The sequence below is a fragment of the Trachypithecus francoisi genome, unplaced genomic scaffold (genome assembly GCF_009764315.1).
Source record: "Trachypithecus francoisi isolate TF-2019V2 unplaced genomic scaffold, Tfra_2.0 Lachesis_group3, whole genome shotgun sequence".
Classification (NCBI taxonomy): Eukaryota; Metazoa; Chordata; class Mammalia; order Primates; family Cercopithecidae; genus Trachypithecus; species Trachypithecus francoisi.
In genome coordinates this window covers 96,512,759-96,530,906 of record NW_022681468.1, presented here as the reverse complement: position 1 = coordinate 96,530,906, position 18,148 = coordinate 96,512,759, and the positions used below count along the sequence as shown (strand labels likewise).

General features: G+C 46.7%; 1 protein-coding gene and 1 long non-coding RNA gene across 3 annotated transcripts; both read right to left on the bottom strand.

Annotated features, from left to right (window-relative positions):
* Positions 1 to 270: 270 nt before the first annotated feature.
* LOC117070178 lies at positions 271 to 17,119 on the bottom strand. 2 transcript variants are annotated; one of them, XR_004431818.1, is made up of 5 exons: positions 15,970 to 17,119; positions 4,053 to 4,107; positions 3,428 to 3,566; positions 3,085 to 3,206; positions 271 to 854 (listed from the first exon to the last, which is right to left on the bottom strand). It is a non-coding gene; the product is annotated as an uncharacterized LOC117070178 (long non-coding RNA). The 2 variants fall into 2 exon arrangements; XR_004431817.1 differs by lacking the exon at positions 15,970 to 17,119 and having other exon boundaries at positions 4,053 to 4,302.
* Positions 11,729 to 13,885, bottom strand: LOC117070177 (solute carrier family 2, facilitated glucose transporter member 3-like). The gene has a single exon (XM_033188913.1). It carries the CDS (start codon positions 13,868 to 13,870, stop codon positions 13,304 to 13,306), a length of 567 nt encoding a protein of 188 aa, XP_033044804.1. The 5' UTR covers positions 13,871 to 13,885; the 3' UTR covers positions 11,729 to 13,303.
* Positions 17,120 to 18,148: the final 1,029 nt, after the last annotated feature.

Here is an 18,148-nt window from a genome sequence, read left to right as displayed (position 1 = left end):
TGCTGAATATATATTTGGCCACCTCACTCAGCACCAATCCTTGTTTTATTTTTCTGACACTCCAAGTGCCTGTTTCTGGCTTCTGGCCAGAGGCTATGCTTCCCAGCCATTCAGAATGGCCACCCTGCAGGCTGCAACCATTTATGAGAAATACAGCTCTCCTTTCCACATTTATGAACCTCATCATCCTTTGGTTAACAGTTCCAAATTTCCCCTCATCTTCCTGTCTTCTTCTAAGCCCTCCAAATTCTAATATCTGCCAACTTACTCATTTCCAAAGCTACTTCCACATCTTCAGCTATCTTTATAGCAAAGCCCCACTCCTCAGTACCAATTTTCTGTTTGTCCATTTTGCATTGTTACAAATGAATACCTGAGGCTGGGTAATTTACAAAGAAAAGAGGTTTATTTTGGCTCATGGTATGGCAAGCTGTACTGGAAGCATAGTGTCGGCATCTGCTTCAGGTGAAGGCTTCAAGAAGCATCCACTCATGATAGATGGCAAAGGGGAGCATGTTTATCACAGTGAGATGGGGGAGCAAGAGAGAAAGTGGGGGAGATGCCAGGCTCTTTAAACAACCAGCTCTCCAGTGAACTAGTAGAGAGCTCATTCATTCCTGGTGAGCAGGGTACCAAGCCATTCATGATGGGTCTCCATCGTGACCCAAACTCCTCCCACTAGACCCCACCCCCAAAACTGGGGATCAAATTCTCACATGAGATTTGGAGGGGACAAATGTCCGAACCATATTGGGAGCATCTCAGCTCCAGATTAATACCGACTAGTAGAGGGAGGAACACTGTGGGGTCTTCATGCTGGCTGCTTTCCATTGACATTTTCCTGGCCTCCAGACCTAGAAACAACCAAAAATAACTTGGTGAATGTACTGAAGTTATTTATCCACCATTTACTGAGACCGCAATGTTGTAAAAAAGACAGGGCTTAATACTAGGTTAAGCCTAGTGATACTGGAAGATTTTGTTTAATGTACTATATTTCCAGCATCTTTCCAGAATCATCTGTCCCAAAACAGAAACCATCTTGTTTCCTGGGCATGCTATCAGAACGGGAAAATAACTAAATTTTTCTTCAAAAAATAATTGCAAAATCCACATGAATGAAATACATTTTTAAGAAGTGAAATAAGAGATAAAAATAGCTAATATTTGAGACCAAGCACTGTTCAGCATATTGTACATCTATTAACTCATTCAATCTTCACAATAACCTGATGAGAATGACAGTATTTCTATCCCCATTTTGCAGATGAGGGAACTAAGGGACAGAAGAGCTAAGAAGCTTGCCCAAGTCACACTTAAGAGGCAAAATAGAGACCCCTCACCCCAGAAGCAGGCCTCCATGATCTATGTCCTTAACCATTGACCTCTCCTGCCCTTCACACATACCTCTGTTAATCAAAAGAATAGGTCCAACAATGACGACTTCACTTCTTAAGTGAATCCATAGGTTTAAGGTAGTAACAGGCTACATTATAGACCTTAACAAATCATATTGAAATTCTAGAAGAATAGTCGATTTGATATATCATATAACTTTAAAATAATGATGGGCCAGGCACGGTGGCTCGTGCCTGTAGTCCCAGCACTTTGGGAGTCCAAGATGGGAGGAGCCCCTTAAGCCCAGGAGTTTGAGACCAGCTCTGGCAACATAGTGAAACCATCTCTTTACATTTTTTTTTTAATTAGCCAAGCATAGAGGCACATGCCTAGCTACTTAGGAGGCCGAAGCAGGGGAATCACTTGAGCCCAGGAGTTTGAGGCTGCAGTGAGTTACGATCACACCACTGCACTCCAACCTGGGCAACAGAGCCAGACCCTATCTCCAGAAAAAAAAAAAGATAATGTCACACCACATTTTCAAACACAAACATATTACCTAGCAGTCATTATCAAAAGCCTGTGCTAACTGGGTTAAAATCAGAAACCTACCTGGTGATTTAGGATGGAAATCCAGAAACTGTTCTATGGACTGAATGTTTGTGTCTTCCCAGAATTCATACACTGAAGCTTAGTCTCTGATGTTATGGTATTAGGATGTGGGGCCTTTGGGAGGTGATTAGGTCGTGAAGGTAGAGCCCTTATGAATGGGATTAGTGCCCTTTTATGAAGGATCCCAGAGAGCTCCCTCACCCTTTCCCCATCATGTGAGGATACAAGAAGTCAGCAGTCTGCAACCTGTGAGAGAGCTCTCACCAGAATCTGATCATGCAGGCACCCTGATCTCAGACTCACAGCCTCTAGAACTGGGAGAAAGAAATTTCTGTTGATTTTAAGCTACCTGATCTATGTTATATGTTATAGCAGCCTCAGTTGACTAAGACAAATGGATTCAATTTTGTCGTAAGTTCTTGGTTTCCAGTAAACCAGAAGTAACTTGATAACGCAATGCTGACCACTGGGATTTTTTCAAGCAGGTCCTCTCCAGCTCCAAGAAATGCTGGACTGATCATGTATTTTTAGGGACTCTCCTTGCTCCAGAGCCTGAAGGACTTTCTGTTTTCATGGTCTAATCTTCATTCCTCTCACAATAACGCAGAGAGGTCGCCAGAGTCTCTCTAAGAAGAACAAACCTGGCCTAATACAGATGAGCTCATCGGTCACTCAGGGGCCTCTTCTTACCCAGAGTCCCCACAAATCATGAGCTTCTAGGATGGGCTCCCCAGAGCACTTCCCTTCTTATTTACCAGGAGGAAGGTCTTTTTTTTTTTTTTTTTTTTTTTTGAGACGGAGTCTCGCTCTGTTGCCCAGGCTGGAGTGCAGTGGCCGGATCTCAGCTCATTGCAAGCTCCACCTCCTGGGTTTACGCCATTCTCCTGCCTCAGCCTCCCGAGTAGCTGGGACTACAGGCGCCCGCCACCACACCTGGCTAGTTTTTTTGTATGTTTTTTAGTAGAGACGGGGTTTCACTGTGTTAGCCAGGATGGTCTCGATCTCCTGACCTCATGATCCGCCCGTCTCGGCCTCCCAAAGTGCTGGGATTACAGGCTTGAGCCACCGCGCCCGGCCTAGGACGAAGGTCTTAGAGGTTGCTCCCCCAGTCTTCTTTCAGGCCCAAAGTCTTACTTCTTGCCTCTGCTTCCATTTCTGCTAGGTTCTCTTATTCCAGTCTGTATACATCAGAAGCCATCAGGAGCCAAAAGAGCCATAGTGAGTCATTGTACATTTTCCAAATGAACAATGAATTCCTAAAAGAAAACCTCAACTTGCAGCCTTCCTGCCCTCAGGAACTCCTAGCAGGAGAGCCCAGGTTCCAACAAAATGCATGGCAGCTGCTGCCCAGCCTCTGAGAGAATTAATAGGCATTAGAGCCTCAAGTGACCGCAGAGCCACATCCTGTCCAGCCACTCAACAGCTGGCAGTCTCCCCTTTTCATAATGCCCTTTCCGCTGTGCCCTAGGGGGCTCACTTCTTGCAGCCTTGATAGTGCAACTCTCGCCAGGTCCCAGCAGGAATGAACTGGAAACCTCCTGGGTTTCCAGCAGCTGCTGTGCTTCTGAACTGACTCTTCCTTGGGGGTGGCAGGCGCCCTGCCTCCTTCCCTGCAGCTGTGGGTTTAGACAAAGTGCATTAGGCTTCTTTCCTCCCCCAGGCCAGCAGGATTTTAGCCCTACCCACTTAGGGGTCATTTCCACAAAATAAATATCCCCCCAGCTGGTAAATTCCCCCATTCTTCCTTGATACGGGGTCTCTTCAGAAACACAACAGCCTAGGTTTCTTCCTCTTTCCCACCCAACCTGCTCACTCACCTCTATCTCACACTGCCACCCTCACCCCCAGCACAGCCACCAGAACACCAGTCCTAAGCTTCAACTGAGCCCCTGGGCTACTTCAGCATGTTCTCCTCACGTTTGTACTCACATACATCTTCCTACAAGTTCCCTCGCCCTTTCAGGGGCTAATGCTCTGTCTCTTTCAGAGAACATTAGCTATTGCTCAGGAATATTGTCCAAAGACTTCACTTAATTGGAAAAGTATTCACTCTTGGTGGTCCCCAATGCCCCCAGGCCTCAGCCATAGGATGTGGCTCTCACCTGGACGGTAGACACTTTGCTTCAATTTTCACTCTTCGCCCCTGGAAACCATCGGCTGTTGGGGGTGAAAGGAAACTCTATAGTATTGTACTGAGGTGACATTTCCACCACCAACCATCTGCTTGGGTCCCTCGTAATTCTCCACCAGAGACTGTGGCTGCCTTCCTCAGGGATCGCAGCCATCTCGCAACACCTTGTCTTCCTCCAAGACTGGCATCATCACGGAGTTCTGAGGAATTCACTTTCCAAGCAAGAAGGTCTTGGGTCCTCATGTCATCTTCCTCCAAGACTGGCATCATCTCGGAGTTCTGAGGAATTCGCTTTCCAAGCAAGAAGGTCTTGGGTCCTTGTGTCCTTGGTCCCAGAAGGGATCTTGGTTGGAAGATGTATTCTTGTCAGCTGCCAGCTCTTGGTACAGTGGTGAGGGTGAGGGACTGTGCAGCTATACAAAACGAAGTAACTTGGAAAAGGTGCCCTTATGGATGAGACTCAATGCCCCCAGGCGTCCTCCCTCCTCATCATGGGTTGCTCTTTGCAAGTGAAAGTCTCATGCAGTAGGTCCCCTGTGCCTTCCTCTCTGGCCCTGACCTTGACAAGAGACCTCTTCTGGTGCCTCCTGGACCACCTGCTGCCTTACACCTGGGATCCATACCGGAATCACCAGCATCCACTCAGAGGATACTGGGCAGCTGAAACACTTGTTTTTTGCTGGGGCCAGTCCTAGTCCAACAGGGTTTCCAGGCACCTACAGCAGCTGCCCAGGCAGCAAATGTCAGTCAGTGGTAAACCAGCCAGGTAAGACTCACACTTTGGCTTCCCTACATGGACTTTGCTTTGGGAGAAATACCAGGATTTCAGACTCTCGGGGCCCATGGTCACTGAGCTCAATGTCCCCAGTAGGTCACACCCTGCAGCTGCACCTGTAAAAGCCTGTGCTTCTGCCAAAACAAAAGCTTCTACTAGATGGGTCAGATTCCCTGACTCGATGCAATGGCCCCTGTACCTTCAGTCTGCCCCTCAGCATCTAAGTCAGTGGAAATGGGATGAGGCACAGATGTACAAGGAAGAACTAGATGGGTCAGATCTGTTCTCTGACTTGATGCAATGACCACTGTCCCTTCCGTCTGGCCCCTCAGCATCTGAGTCAGTGGGAATGCGATGAGCCCCATATGTAGAAGGAAGAACTGGAAGGAAGGAAAGGAAGCCACCAGCTTCCTGCTGAGTCTTGATTAGGGCTCCTGGATAGACATTCTCCTCCTCCTGTGGCAAAAACTGTTGGAATTAACATAAAACCACTGAACCCAAGCTTCCTCAAGTATAGAATGAGGACACTGGACTCCAGAATATCTGAGTGCTTCTCTGTGATGAACAGAACAATGCCCCGACAAAGATGCTCATGCCCTCCTCCCCAGAATCTGTGAATATGTCACGGTGCTTGGCAAGGGGGAAATTAAAGTTGCAGGTGGAATTTAGGTTGCTAATAGGCTAACCCTAAGATGGGGAGATTCACCTCGATTATCAGGGTGAGCTCACTGTCATCACAGGGGCCCCTATAAATGACAGAGGGAAGCAAGAGAAGTAGTGTCAGAATTAGAGATGAATTTGAAGAAGCTGGCTTTTAAGATGGAGGAAGAGGCCATGAGCCAAAGGATGCAGGTGGCCCCTAGAAACAGGAAAAGACAAGAAAAAAGTTCTCCTCTAGAGCCTCCTGAGGAGCACAGCCTTGCCAACACTTTGAACTTTGCCAGTAGTTTGAACTTCTGTCTTCCAGAACTGTGAGATAATAAATCTGTACTGTTTTAACCCATTTATCTTGTGGTAAATTTGTAACAGCAGCTGTAGGAAACTAATTCACCCTTATCCCTCACATCCACACCACAATCTCCCTCTTCTCGCCGGCATTCCATATCCTCTGCCTCCAAGTCACAGAGCCCCAGGTGCCACAATGGCTGTGGAGTCTGCAGTGCAACCTCATTGCAAATACTTGTATGCTCAGAAGAAAAATACGAGTACAATGTCCTATATTTATGAGGCCCTTACTACTTATCAATCGCTGTCATTCAAAAACAAAATTTTTTTCAGTGTATTCTTATGTGCCAGTTACTGAACTGGTTCCTGGGGATGCGAAGACACATGGACGTCATTGTTTCCTTCCAGGAATTCACTTGGAAAAAGAAACACGGGAGACACTGCCTGGAATCCTTGATGCCTCCGAAGTTAGAATGGAGTTGGATTAACCTGGCCTCTCTCTGTGGAAACAGGAAATGGCTAGAAGAGTGACATCAATCATCCACAATTGCTTCAGCCTCATAACATTGCAGAGACTACCTGGGCGTATGCGATTTTTTTTTTAATCTAGTGAAAAATTCCAAGTCACAGTCATGACACTGAACCATCAAAAGATTGTTTCACGTTTCGGTTTGTGTTAAATGCCCTTTGTACTTTTGCTTTTGTTATAGATGGCTGGAAAATTCTAGTAATAAGGAGTGCTAGAGAAGAATCACTGCTTAAGAGCAGGATCTCGAAGAATACAACCTTTGCCTCCTATCTCCTTTCCCCTTTCTGATTCTCAAAAAGACACTTCAAACTGATGGATATTCTTTATGGAGATGAATGAGACAAACTCAAACTTGAGCGCTGATCTTTTTTTTTTTTTTTTCCTGAGGAATTGCCATTAGGACCTGGAAACAAATATGTTGCATGGAAGACTTACTGACAAAGGAACTTAAAATGAATTCCTCCTCTAGTGCAGAATAGTGACGCTGAAATGGCAAGACTGGCAACATATCAGAAGGCAAACTGGCATTCCTATTAGGTGGAATGTCCAAAAACCATAATTTTTTAATGGAGTTGACGATTGCCTGCTTCTGTAAGAAGATAGGTATTTTCTGTATCTAGCTAGATGAGACCACACATTTAGAGTTATAAGACAGATTGGCAAGATCAGAACTACAATTACAAGCTACCCACAAACTGTTGCAGAGGCAGACAATCTTTTCTGGATGCTTTCTTTAGCCCGAGTTTCTGAACCTACTACTTTATGAAGGCGTACTGCCAAGACGCAGCCAAAAAAAAGGCCCTGGTGGCTTCAAAGATTTTAACATTGGAAACTTATCCCAGTACCCGAAACACATAATGTCATGTGTCAGTGAGCTCAGCCTGGAGCCCACACCTTGGCCATCTGCCCAGAATTCTCACCCCAATTCTTTAAAACTCTACTCTTTCTTCTCGGGTGGACTACCTTTTGATCCCAAAGGGCAATGTCAATGGGGCTTTGATGCAGCTGAGACAGTCAAAAAAAAAAACAGAGTACACAACACAAGAAAGTTTAGAGGACACCTACTTCCAGATAGAAGAGCTAAGCTCCTCATGTGTCCCCATAGAGATGCAACATTTTAGAAGAGAGTTTGAAGACCCAGCTGCCAATTGTCAATCACTGTCACGTCGGAGGAGCTAGCAAAAGACGCTACTAACAATTATGAGAATAAAAATTTCCTTGTTACTTTAAAGTTTTCAGATCATCTGTTAAAGCTGATAAGGCCATTGACATCTGTTCTGTTCATTGTACTCTGTCTCCTCTTTTACTTCCCTCCTGGTCCCTATCCTTTGCCAACTATGTTGTTTGCCAGTTGTTTCCCAAGGAGGATGGGAGCAGTGGTTTCCCGCACATATATCTTTGCAACTTTTCCTACGGTGCCTCTTGGCATCCATCCTCCAGAATTTGCTTCTCCTGCAGTGATTCTGCTAGTTCACTCTTCCTTGGAAAGACCACTGCCCTTGGCTCTCAAAGTGGCAACAATTTTCTCCTTTCCCCCCATTCATCTCAGCACAGGACTCTCCATCGGCTTTAGAGGGAGCTGCAGGCATGGAGCAATTCAGCATGCTCACACAAGCAGCAGCACACAAAATCATTGACCATGAAGCCACATGGTCTGAACACCATTGTCAAAACCAAGGACCCAAAGAAGTATGGCACACAGGCTTGCCCCTGGGTAAAATGGAAATGGAAAATAGAAATGTCACCAGTAGAGGACAGCCACACTACAGACTGTGAAATGGCGCAGCGCACCATGTGGGCTAGGGTTGGTCTATGGAGACAGGTGAGCCCTTTGACATGGGCTGGCTGGAAACATCCTTATGAACAAGGAAAGATATATAACATGGGTGTTCGAGAAAAAGAGCAGCTCAGCAACAGACAGAAGGAGGCAGGAGAAAAGAGCGTTCACAGCATGTTCAACAACGTAGGAGACCTTTCTCCCATGGGATGATAGGGAGTGTGTAGGATAAATGGAGAAATGGAATGTAGAAAAGATCACAGGGGCCAGACTATGGTGAGTCTTCACAAGTTGAGCTAAAGAGATAAGACTTTATTCTGTTGGCAGTGGGGAGTCACTGAAGGGCTTGAGAGCAGGGGTGGGGCGCTTCCACTGCGTGAGGTCTAAGAAAAATGACTCCAACAGGGTCCGTAGCATGGACAGGTAGAAGGAGGAGTCTGAAGTCAGAGAGACTGCAATGGGCTGAATGGTTGCCCTGAAATAATTCATGTCGACCCAGCACCTCAGAACGTAACCTTATTTGGAAATGGAGTCTTTGCTGATGTTCCCACTTAAGATGCGGTCATACTGGATTGGGGTAGGCTCTGAATCCAATAGTTGGTATCTTCCTAAGAAGAGAAGACATGCAAAGAAGAAAAGAAGGCTATGTGATGATGGAGGCAGATATTGGAGCCACGTGTCTAAAAGCCAAGGAGCAACAGGGATTGCTGGCAGCCACTGGAAGCCTCCTTCATAGGCTCCAGAAGGAACCAACCCTGCTGGCATCTTGGTTTCAAACTTACGGCCTCCAGAACTGTGAGAGAATAAATTTTTGTTGTTTTAAGCCACCTAGTTTGTGGTCATCTTTCACAGAAGCCCTAGGGGACAAATGCAGAGGCTAATGAAGAATCCAGCTGGAGTGCAGGATGGGGTAATGTCACCTGGGCCCAAAACTATGCCTTGGATAAAACCATATTTGAGAGGCATAATCAACAGGAAATAATAGCTGGGGGACAAGAAAACTGTAAGAGCAAGGTATGACTCCAAATTCACAGAGAGTGGACTGGAGCTGCCTGTTTCACTCTGGTGCCAGCTCTCTATGGTGAACGTCAAGGAGGCTTATGTTCCTTGTAGGTGCCCCTGAGGGGTAGGGACAAAATTTGGATTCCCAAACTTAAGAGTCAGACTGGAAACAACCCAGGGGGACATCTGGCAATCCTAACCCAAAGACATGTGACTACGTATTGGAAGTCAAATTATTTTATTTCTCCTTTTTGTCCTGCATTTTTAAAGAAACTAAGTAGTCTAGAGACTTGCCCTGTCTACAGCAGTGTAGAAAAACCAAAGAGAAGGAGTTCGCCCTTGAGGCTGATGTGGTAAAAGCAGGAATTGTTCAGAGAAACCTAAAGGGTAGGTGAATGTTGAGGGAATATCCTGTTCTTCCCAATGTTCAGGTTCACCCTTCAGTGCAAACTTTCTAAAATCTGGGGTTTATGAATAAGGGAGCCCTTGGTGTCCCTTGTCCCACTCTCAGCTGGGTGCATGAAAGCAGTCTTTATTCTCCCTTCCCCAAGCAGCACAGCCCAGCATCAGAGGATACAAGGACACAGGCTCCTACCCCAAGCCTGTCCACGGGGCAAACTCTAGAGAGAGGGGCATTTTGCTCACCCAAGAGCATTCACCAGCAGCACCCCCAAGCCTGTTCCAGGAACCCCTTTTAGTGCACCAGTAAGTTGTCAGAAAAAGAATACCATAGTCTCTTTGAGGGGGAAAAACAAAAATCATGCCTGTGTGCCAATTGTCCCACGACCTCAGGTTCTGAATCGTTCATGGCCTTCATGCTTCTCATGGCCTGGGGCCCTCCCCCTTCCACCTGGGGGTTTCTGAAAAATGAAGAATCCTGTCCCTGGACTTTGCACCCACTGGCAATGTAGCCACCTCAAGCCACACTAGATTATCTCCTCTACTCTTCTCACAGGTCAGCCCTCCCTGGGGACTCAGAGCTGACCTCCCTGGAGCCATCACCTAGTCTCCTATTTTTCCCAAGATGGTACTCACACCCTTTAAAAGTTCAGTTCACAATGAGGATTAGAGGCCCTCGCACGCACCTTTCACCCACTAAGTTGGCACCGTTTGAGGAAGTGAGTTTTAGTAACACAGGTAGAGGGCTTAGGCGGGGATACGAACATTCCTGTGCATTGCTAGGGGATGTCAATCGATACAGATTGTTTTGGAGGTAAAAAATCTGATATCGGATTTTTTTTTTAATTTGTGCTACCTTCTGACCCAGAAATTCTGCTTCTAAAAATGTATTCTTTTTTTTTATGTACATTCAGAATTTTTATTTTAAAACAAAGCATCAGAGTAACATTAGTAATAGAAAATCCATATGGAAATATACACAATCTTCTCAGTGAGAAACAGGACCCTGCCTTACTGCCGACCTACTGTTTGAGGAGCCAGAAGTTGACGTGAAATTGCAAGGTCACCTTTTCAAGCTAAACCCCACTCCATAGCTATGTTGTGTTTTTTGTTTGTTTGTTTGTTTGTTTTTTGAGACGGAGTCTTGCACTGTGGCCTGGGCTAGGGTGCAATGACGTGATCTGCAACCTCTGCCTCCCGGGTTCACGTGATTCTCCTGCCTCAGCCTCCCGAGTAGCTGGGATTACAGGTGCCCGCCACCATACCCAGTTAATTTTTGCATTTTTAGTAGAGGCAGGGTTTCACTATGTTGGCCAGATTGATCTCGAATCCCTGACCGCCCGCCTCGGCCTCCCAAAGTGCTGGGATTACAGGCGAGAGCCACCGCACCTGGCCTCAGCTATGTGTGTTTATATTCAAAGGCTCCACAGGAACAGTGAGAACTGAGAACCAAAATACTGTCACTGGCAAGGGTTTCGCTAACGGTTCTGAGATGTGTAAGCACCAACAAGGGAAATGGAGATTGAGCAACATATGAAAAAGGGGCTGTGGGAACAAACACAGAGAAAATAAGTCAACAATAATGTACTTCCACCCAGAGCAAAGTGACAGTGCACATACATTCATCCTCTCAAGTGTGGCTACACTGCACATTGACTCATACTATCTCAAACATGGTTTATGGGAAAGATTCAAGTCCCCTAAGGCACTCGGCATCGGACCACAGTGACCTGGTAACAGACATACGCAAGCGTGCCGTAACCCTAAAGCAACAACACACTTTAGATAATAATCGCTCAGAAAAAATCCTCTCCCAGAGCTGAGGTTACACATTCCAAGTTTGCTATAAACATTCTTTGGGGAATTCCTTTAAAGGTATGAGTTAAAATAAAACAGAAAATCAACACCTAAAATCTACTAAAGAACAAAGTGGAGAAATAATGAATCTCTCTACCAAGAATCAATTATTTTTGGTTTCTCATTTGAATAGTTCCCACAAGATAGGTGGCAGATTTCTTCAAAAGTCATGAGACTACTACAAGAAGAAGGAGTTATTTCGTCCAGTGAGGGGAACAGGCTTTCTAGAAAATCACTTTCCCTTCCCTCGACTCCATCCAAAATTAGAACCCATCAACCGTCATTAACTACAATGCCCATATTAGTTAATAATCCTAGACTTCAAGTACTACTACATGTAAACTATTATCTTAAAGAAAAAAATTCCAAAGGAAATCAGTAGCTTTATTATATAAGCATATGACTTTTATGAAAAATTAAACTTCAAGAGTTTCCATCTGAAGGACAAAAATTGTTAAGAGGTAACATACAGCCCTCAGGCACCACATCATTTACCCTCCAATAATGAACTACATTTCTCCCTAAATTCTTCTTATTGCACCTGAACCTCTCCAGCATCAAATCTTTTACTCTATAATCTCTCTTTAAACACCTCCCTCTAATCTCAATTTCCTTCTGTTTTTATTATTTGGTAAAATTATGCTTAAAAAAATAAATATTTCCACCATGGCACATATATACCTATGTAACAAACCTGCACATTCTGCACATGTATCCTGGAACTTAATGTAAAAAAAAAAAAATTATGTAATTAAGCCAGAGGATAAAATAAATAAAACTCAAGTTTACTTGCTGTGTAAAGCTGTGTGGAAGTGAGGAAGGTGCTCTTACATAAACCCCCTCTGCCTTCCACACTCATATGTCTATCTGCTTTCTGTTAAGTCTGAGGTTGGGGGAACCGCACCTTACTTTTCCTCTCCTATATCCCCTAATGTGGCAATATTAGAACCCAAGGGAGGAGAAGCTGGCAAAGTTGTCATATGCCAAGTGGCCAATCCCTCCTGAAATGAAGATAGGTTCACTTGGTCTCTCCTAAGCAGAAGAGAATGTCCAGGAAATAAAATATTTAAAAAGCCATTGAAAATCCAACAAACCCCAGCCTTGGGGTGCTCATGGAGTGCGTGGGATGAAAAAGGAATCAAGTAGCAGCATTCAGAAGCAGTCCTGGGTTCATCCTGATGAGGTCTCTCCCTTGTTCAGGGAGAGATGGCTTTCCCATGCTGGGAGGGAGGTGGAAGGGGGCATGAATTAGACATTGGTGGTGGTCTCCTTAGGAGGCTGGATGCTGTTTATCTCCATGACGCCGTCCTTCCCAGATCTATCTGCATTGTGTGCCTGCCCTTCAAAGGCCCGTGTGATATCCTCAAAAGTCCTGCCACGGGTCTCAGGGACTTTGAAGAAGGTAAAGGCCAAGAAGGTAATGAGGAAGCCAGTGAAGATAATAAAAACGTAGGCTCCTAAATAGTGAGCAGCAGAGGGGAAGAGCAATCCGACTAGGAAGTTGGAGGTCCAGTTGGAGCAGCCGGCCACTGCCATCGCAGCTGGGCGGGGGCCCTGGCTGAAGAGTTGGGCCACAATAAACCAGGGAATGGGGACTGGTCCAATTTCAAACAAGGCTACAAAGACCAGGATAGCCCCAATACAGACAAAGCTCATCCCATTATAGTTATCCTTTAATACCAAAGAAACAGTCATGAGCTTGGAACAAAAGACCATCCCTCCAAGGCCTATCATATGCAGAGTCCTTCTTCCCGCCCTTTCCACCAGAAATAGAGAAACTACAGTGAAGATCGTATTAACCACACCCGCGCCGATGGTGGCATAGATGGGCTCTTGAACACCTGCATCCTTGAAGATTCCTGTTGAGTAGTAGAACACAGCATTGATGCCAGAGAGCTGCTGAGAGAGCTGGAGCACAATGGAAATGATGATGGGCTGTCAGTAGCTGGACACTCGCACGGTGACTTGCTTTTCTTGTGACATCCTTGCACTCTCATCTTTCATCTCCTGGCTGTCTTGGGATACATCCTGGGTGCCCCACAACCGCTGGAGGATCTGCTTAGCATTCTCCTCTTCTTTTCTGTTAATGAGCAAAAATCTAGGACTTTCAGGGCAAAATGGAAGGGTTGCACTTTGTAGGATAGCAGGAAGGATGGTGAAGCCCAATAGCAATGTCCAGAGCTCTTTAGACCCAAGGATGAATTCCAGACCAAAGATCTGGGCCACCAGAATTCCAACCACGATGCCCAGCTGGTTGAGAGTGCCAAAGGCACCCCACAGGGCAGTAGGCGAGATCTCTCCAATGTACATGGGCACAAACCCTGTGCAGAGTCCACAGAAGAGGCCAATAACCAAGCGGCCCAGGATCAGCATTTCAACTGACTTCGCTACTTTACACAGTCCCATAAGGCAGCCACCAGTGACAGCCAACAGGTTGACAATCAGCGTTGAATTATGCCTGCCAAAGCGGTTGACAAAGAGTCCGACGGAAAAGGAGCTGATCATACCCCTAAAAATGTATTCTAACAAAATGAAGTATGCATGCAAAGATTCAGCCAGAAGGATATTCATCATAACCTTATGTATAATAGCAAAATAAAACAGTAACATCCAAATATTCAAGATGGAAAGCTATTGTAATAAATATTGGAGAGGGAGATCTTGTCTCAAAAAAGAATAAAAATTAAAAAATAAATATCGGAACATTTATGCAATGGAATATGATCTAACTACTAAATTTGCTGCTTGTAAAGGAGTGTCAGTTGCCTCCAGGGAGCAAAAATGAGTGAGCTCCAAGGCAGAAAATAAAAGGGACAACCTTCCCACGAACGCGCCTTTGTACCTGTTGGATTTCAAAGCATTTGAATCCCAGATATGAGATAGAGAGGTCATTAAAACTTCACAGGATGTTTTGGAAGAAGAGTAGCATCCACAAGAGAAAGGTATTCATGAACTACTAAGTGAAACAGATACGTTGCAAAATAATGCACTAAATGATACCATTTCTTCTAAAACACAAAGCTGGAAGAAGTCCAGAAGGAAATTACTCTGAGGCTGAACAGGATATGTTTCTAATGGACAGAATTACAGAAGTTTCTTTTCTTCTATGTATTTTTCTAACTTTGCTACAAGGAACATGCCGTGTTTCGAGGAGAAAGAGGAGCAAAAAACGTTCCTTTAAATTCTTAGAAAACGCTCTAGTCACAAAATGTGAGCTCGGCACTTTATCTCCTTCTTGTCTCAGACAAACTCTTATGAGGAATTGAGACACTTACTGTCTTCCACTTCCTCATCACCCCCACCCAACCCAACTCCACCCAAAAAAAACTGCCTCCTCAGCCTGCTGAAGTGTAGCTTCCATCCCCACTTCTCCTGTCCCCCCAACTCATCTACCAAATGGCACACCATCCCCCTGACCATTGCCAAATCCACCAATGCTTCCAGTCTTCCTCTCACTGGCCTCTGTGCCACGTTTGTGTTCAGTGGGTTTCACTAACATTCATTTAGCACCAAGTATATGTCAAACATAGTGTTAGGCACCTGAGGGAGACATCAGCCCTTAAGGCTGGTCACTACCCTCAGCAGCCCATTCATAGACTGTGAGAGGAGAGAGTGGGTGAAGACCCCCAAAGTTTGTGAGGGACAGCCCTCTTCTTCAGCAGCATCATGCTCTCCAGCCCTTCAGCCCCGGCCTCCTCTGCCCCTGTCTTGCTTCTCCACTTGCCTCTTATAATCTATCCTCAGGAATATGTCCTTGCCCACTTTTCCCCTCACCCTTCTGGCACTATCTATTGACTGTGGTTTAGGAAACCTGTGAAGGTTGATATCCAACTGCCCAGCCTGGCCAGGAGCAACAGACACCTGCATTGCCATCTCCCTTGAGGCCACAGAGACCGAATGTCATGAACACCCTCACCTCCCAACTCTGCTCATTTTTTAGTTGGTGGCATCTACCCAAGACCACCCCGAACCTGCAACCCCTTCCCTCCTCCCAACTAGCCCTCCTGCCCTTCCCCCCACCCTCACTGGGGCTTTTCATCTCCTACCCCATTCACTGCAGTGGCCTCCTCTTGTGTCCCAAACTCCTGGCTTCACTTGGGTCTGCCTGTCCCCTGCACACTGCAGCCAGCAAGCTCCATCCAAAATGCCCATCTGGCCCTCTGCCTGTCCTTCTTCCCAGAAGAGTTCACAGAATAAAATCCAGGCCCAACAAGCCTGTCACCCCTTGCCCCTCATTCCTTCTGCAATCCTACCATCCACTTGTTTCCTCAATACTCAGTTCCCCCAGTATCCTCACCCTTGCTATGTCACACGTCAGTGCCTTCCCCACGCTAGGATCCCCATACCCACCCCACCCCTTGATTCCCCCACATCCCACTCCTGGCATGACTTCAGCGCTTTCCAATGCTCAGGCTCTCCCTGCTCCAAAACCTCAAGGACACGGGCCCTGGATGGGTAGCCCTCCTCTGTGATCCTGTCACTGCCAGAGCAGAGCACTGTTACACTGAGGTGACTAATGCATGTGTGCTTTCTCTCCAAATCAACTATCGGCCCCTCTTGAGCAGTCATTCTAGATAGTAAATCCCTGCAGGCCCAGCTCTTACCACAAGACCTGACTGCTACCATCAAAGGAGGAGGCAGCAGAACGTTGGCCCAGGCAGTGGAGCTATTTCTTGTGTCTGAAAGCACAGCAGGCCCAGTGAGAGCTGTTCATAGACGTTCCTTTGCCCCTGTAGTAGCTGAGGCCCCAGACACCCCAGTGCCCAGGGCTGCTCCTGTGTGTCCCTCTGCCTGTGGCTCAGCCAAACTCAGCAAGGAGGCCAGGCCAGGCTCCACTTCTCTTCCCAGGGGCACAGAGTTGATCTGCAAGGCCTTGGTCTACCAGGAGAGTGGGACTGGGGATTTTCTGGCAGGAGAGCCCCTCTAAGCCTGCCCAAACCCAAAACAGGGAGTTGGCGAGCAGAGCGCCAGAAAGGCCCCGGGTCCTGAACCTCCATTCTTAAAAGGCCTTAAACCATAGGCTCATATCCAGTGAGGTCCCACCTGGCCAGCATATTTTTCTGTGTGCTAAAAAAAAAAGCAGGGCTTCTTTCCACCTCTAAAATGGCCTCAAGAGCTGATACAGGAGAGGCGGCAACAGTGGGGAGCCTGGGGATGTCAAAGGTGGGGGCAGTCTTTCCTCCAGCTCCCTTTCCCATACCCCCACCAGCCCCGCAAGGGCAGCAGGACCCAGCAGCCCTGGGAGGTAGAGCCAGGGGCTGCCAGAGGCCCAGCCCCCAGAGTGAGAGGGTGAGGTGTGCGCCTCAGCCTTGGAGACATTAGTCTCCTCTCACTGTTGCCATGCAAAGGTAAAAACATTGATTACATCCAGCACCTAAATCCCCACACAGCCCTGCCCCATCTATGTAGGCTGCCTGTGCTCAGCCACCTGCCTGGAAGGACACAAGAGCCACGGCAAAGAATGAGCAAGAGCAGGAGGAAAGAGAAGGGCCACAGGAGGGCCGATGTCCCCCAGCCACAGACTCCCTCTGCTGGGTCTGCCTGGGCTCCCCCATCAGGTTTTTCTTCAGTTAAGGCAGAGACAGCCCCTGGAAAATGAGAAGCAGTGACTGGGGGCTCTCACACACAGCTGTTGCTGTCCTGAAACTCTTACTGGGAAGTAAGCTATTAGGTTGATTCATCACATATTCACTGTGCGTTTCTGGTATACTAGCTGCCAGGTCCCCATAGCAAGGTCTGAACCCCAACAGCCTTGGAGCCTCATAGTCCACCTGGCTGCAGAACCCAGGCACCAACTGCTGAGAATCTTCAGAAGAGAAAATTCCGATGGCAGTTGAGAGCAACGGTGGAGCAGCAAAGTCCCCAGGCAGCAGAGCACACAGACCTGGGAGGGGTGCAGAGGTGGCATCAGCCCTATGAGGGCCTGCAGGGGAAAGCTGATGGGAGGGAAAGAGTAAGCAGAGATCTGAGCTGGAGGCCTTCCAGGAAGAAGGGAACAAAGTCAGGAAGGAGAAGATGAGGCCACCCACTACCCAATGGCTCCAGAGGCAAATTCTGCCAGCCTGGGTGTCAGTTTGCAGGCCTGCCCAGTGTTGAAAACTCACAGCCTTTGAGCTAACCACCTCTCTCCTACCCCAAAGGCAGGAGTTATGGCTACCTCTGGTGCTGAATGTTGGACACTGTGAATCAAGATCAAATTCATGACAAACTCACACCTTTTTTAAAGAAGCAAATCAGCAACTGCCAAGTCCAAAGGAGCTGGCCAACGATAAGACCAAGGTGTGGGTGTATAGAAGAGATGTCTGCGCACAACTGTGCTTCCGCATGGCCATCCAATTGTGGACATGGTGATGGTGCACTGAGCCCCAGAGAGCCTACCAAACATTCCCAGTTCAGGATGCCTTTGGGATCTCAGTAATGCTTTGCAGTGCCCCTAAGCTAAAAGAAATAACTAGTAGTTCTGTTAATACGTAGTTAGGTCCAAACAACTCAACACATGGTATCTGACAGATGCCACTGTCGCCACTTTGAAAATTTTTAAACATTCTTTGGCAGTCCTGTGAGCTTGCTGCAGTGTCCTAGGGGCACATCAGCGCAAAATTTGAGAGCCACAAACTGTGGATTGGGAACCCTGGTTGAGTACAGCAGCCCTTACTCCCTACTACCAAAGTGAGAGATGGCAGACATGTTTGTCTCCAATTTTAATATAGTAAAACTTGTTTGAAAGAGCCAGTGGGGTTTCTGAGTTGTTTTATTTCTCCAGCTATATACTAACCAGTCTTC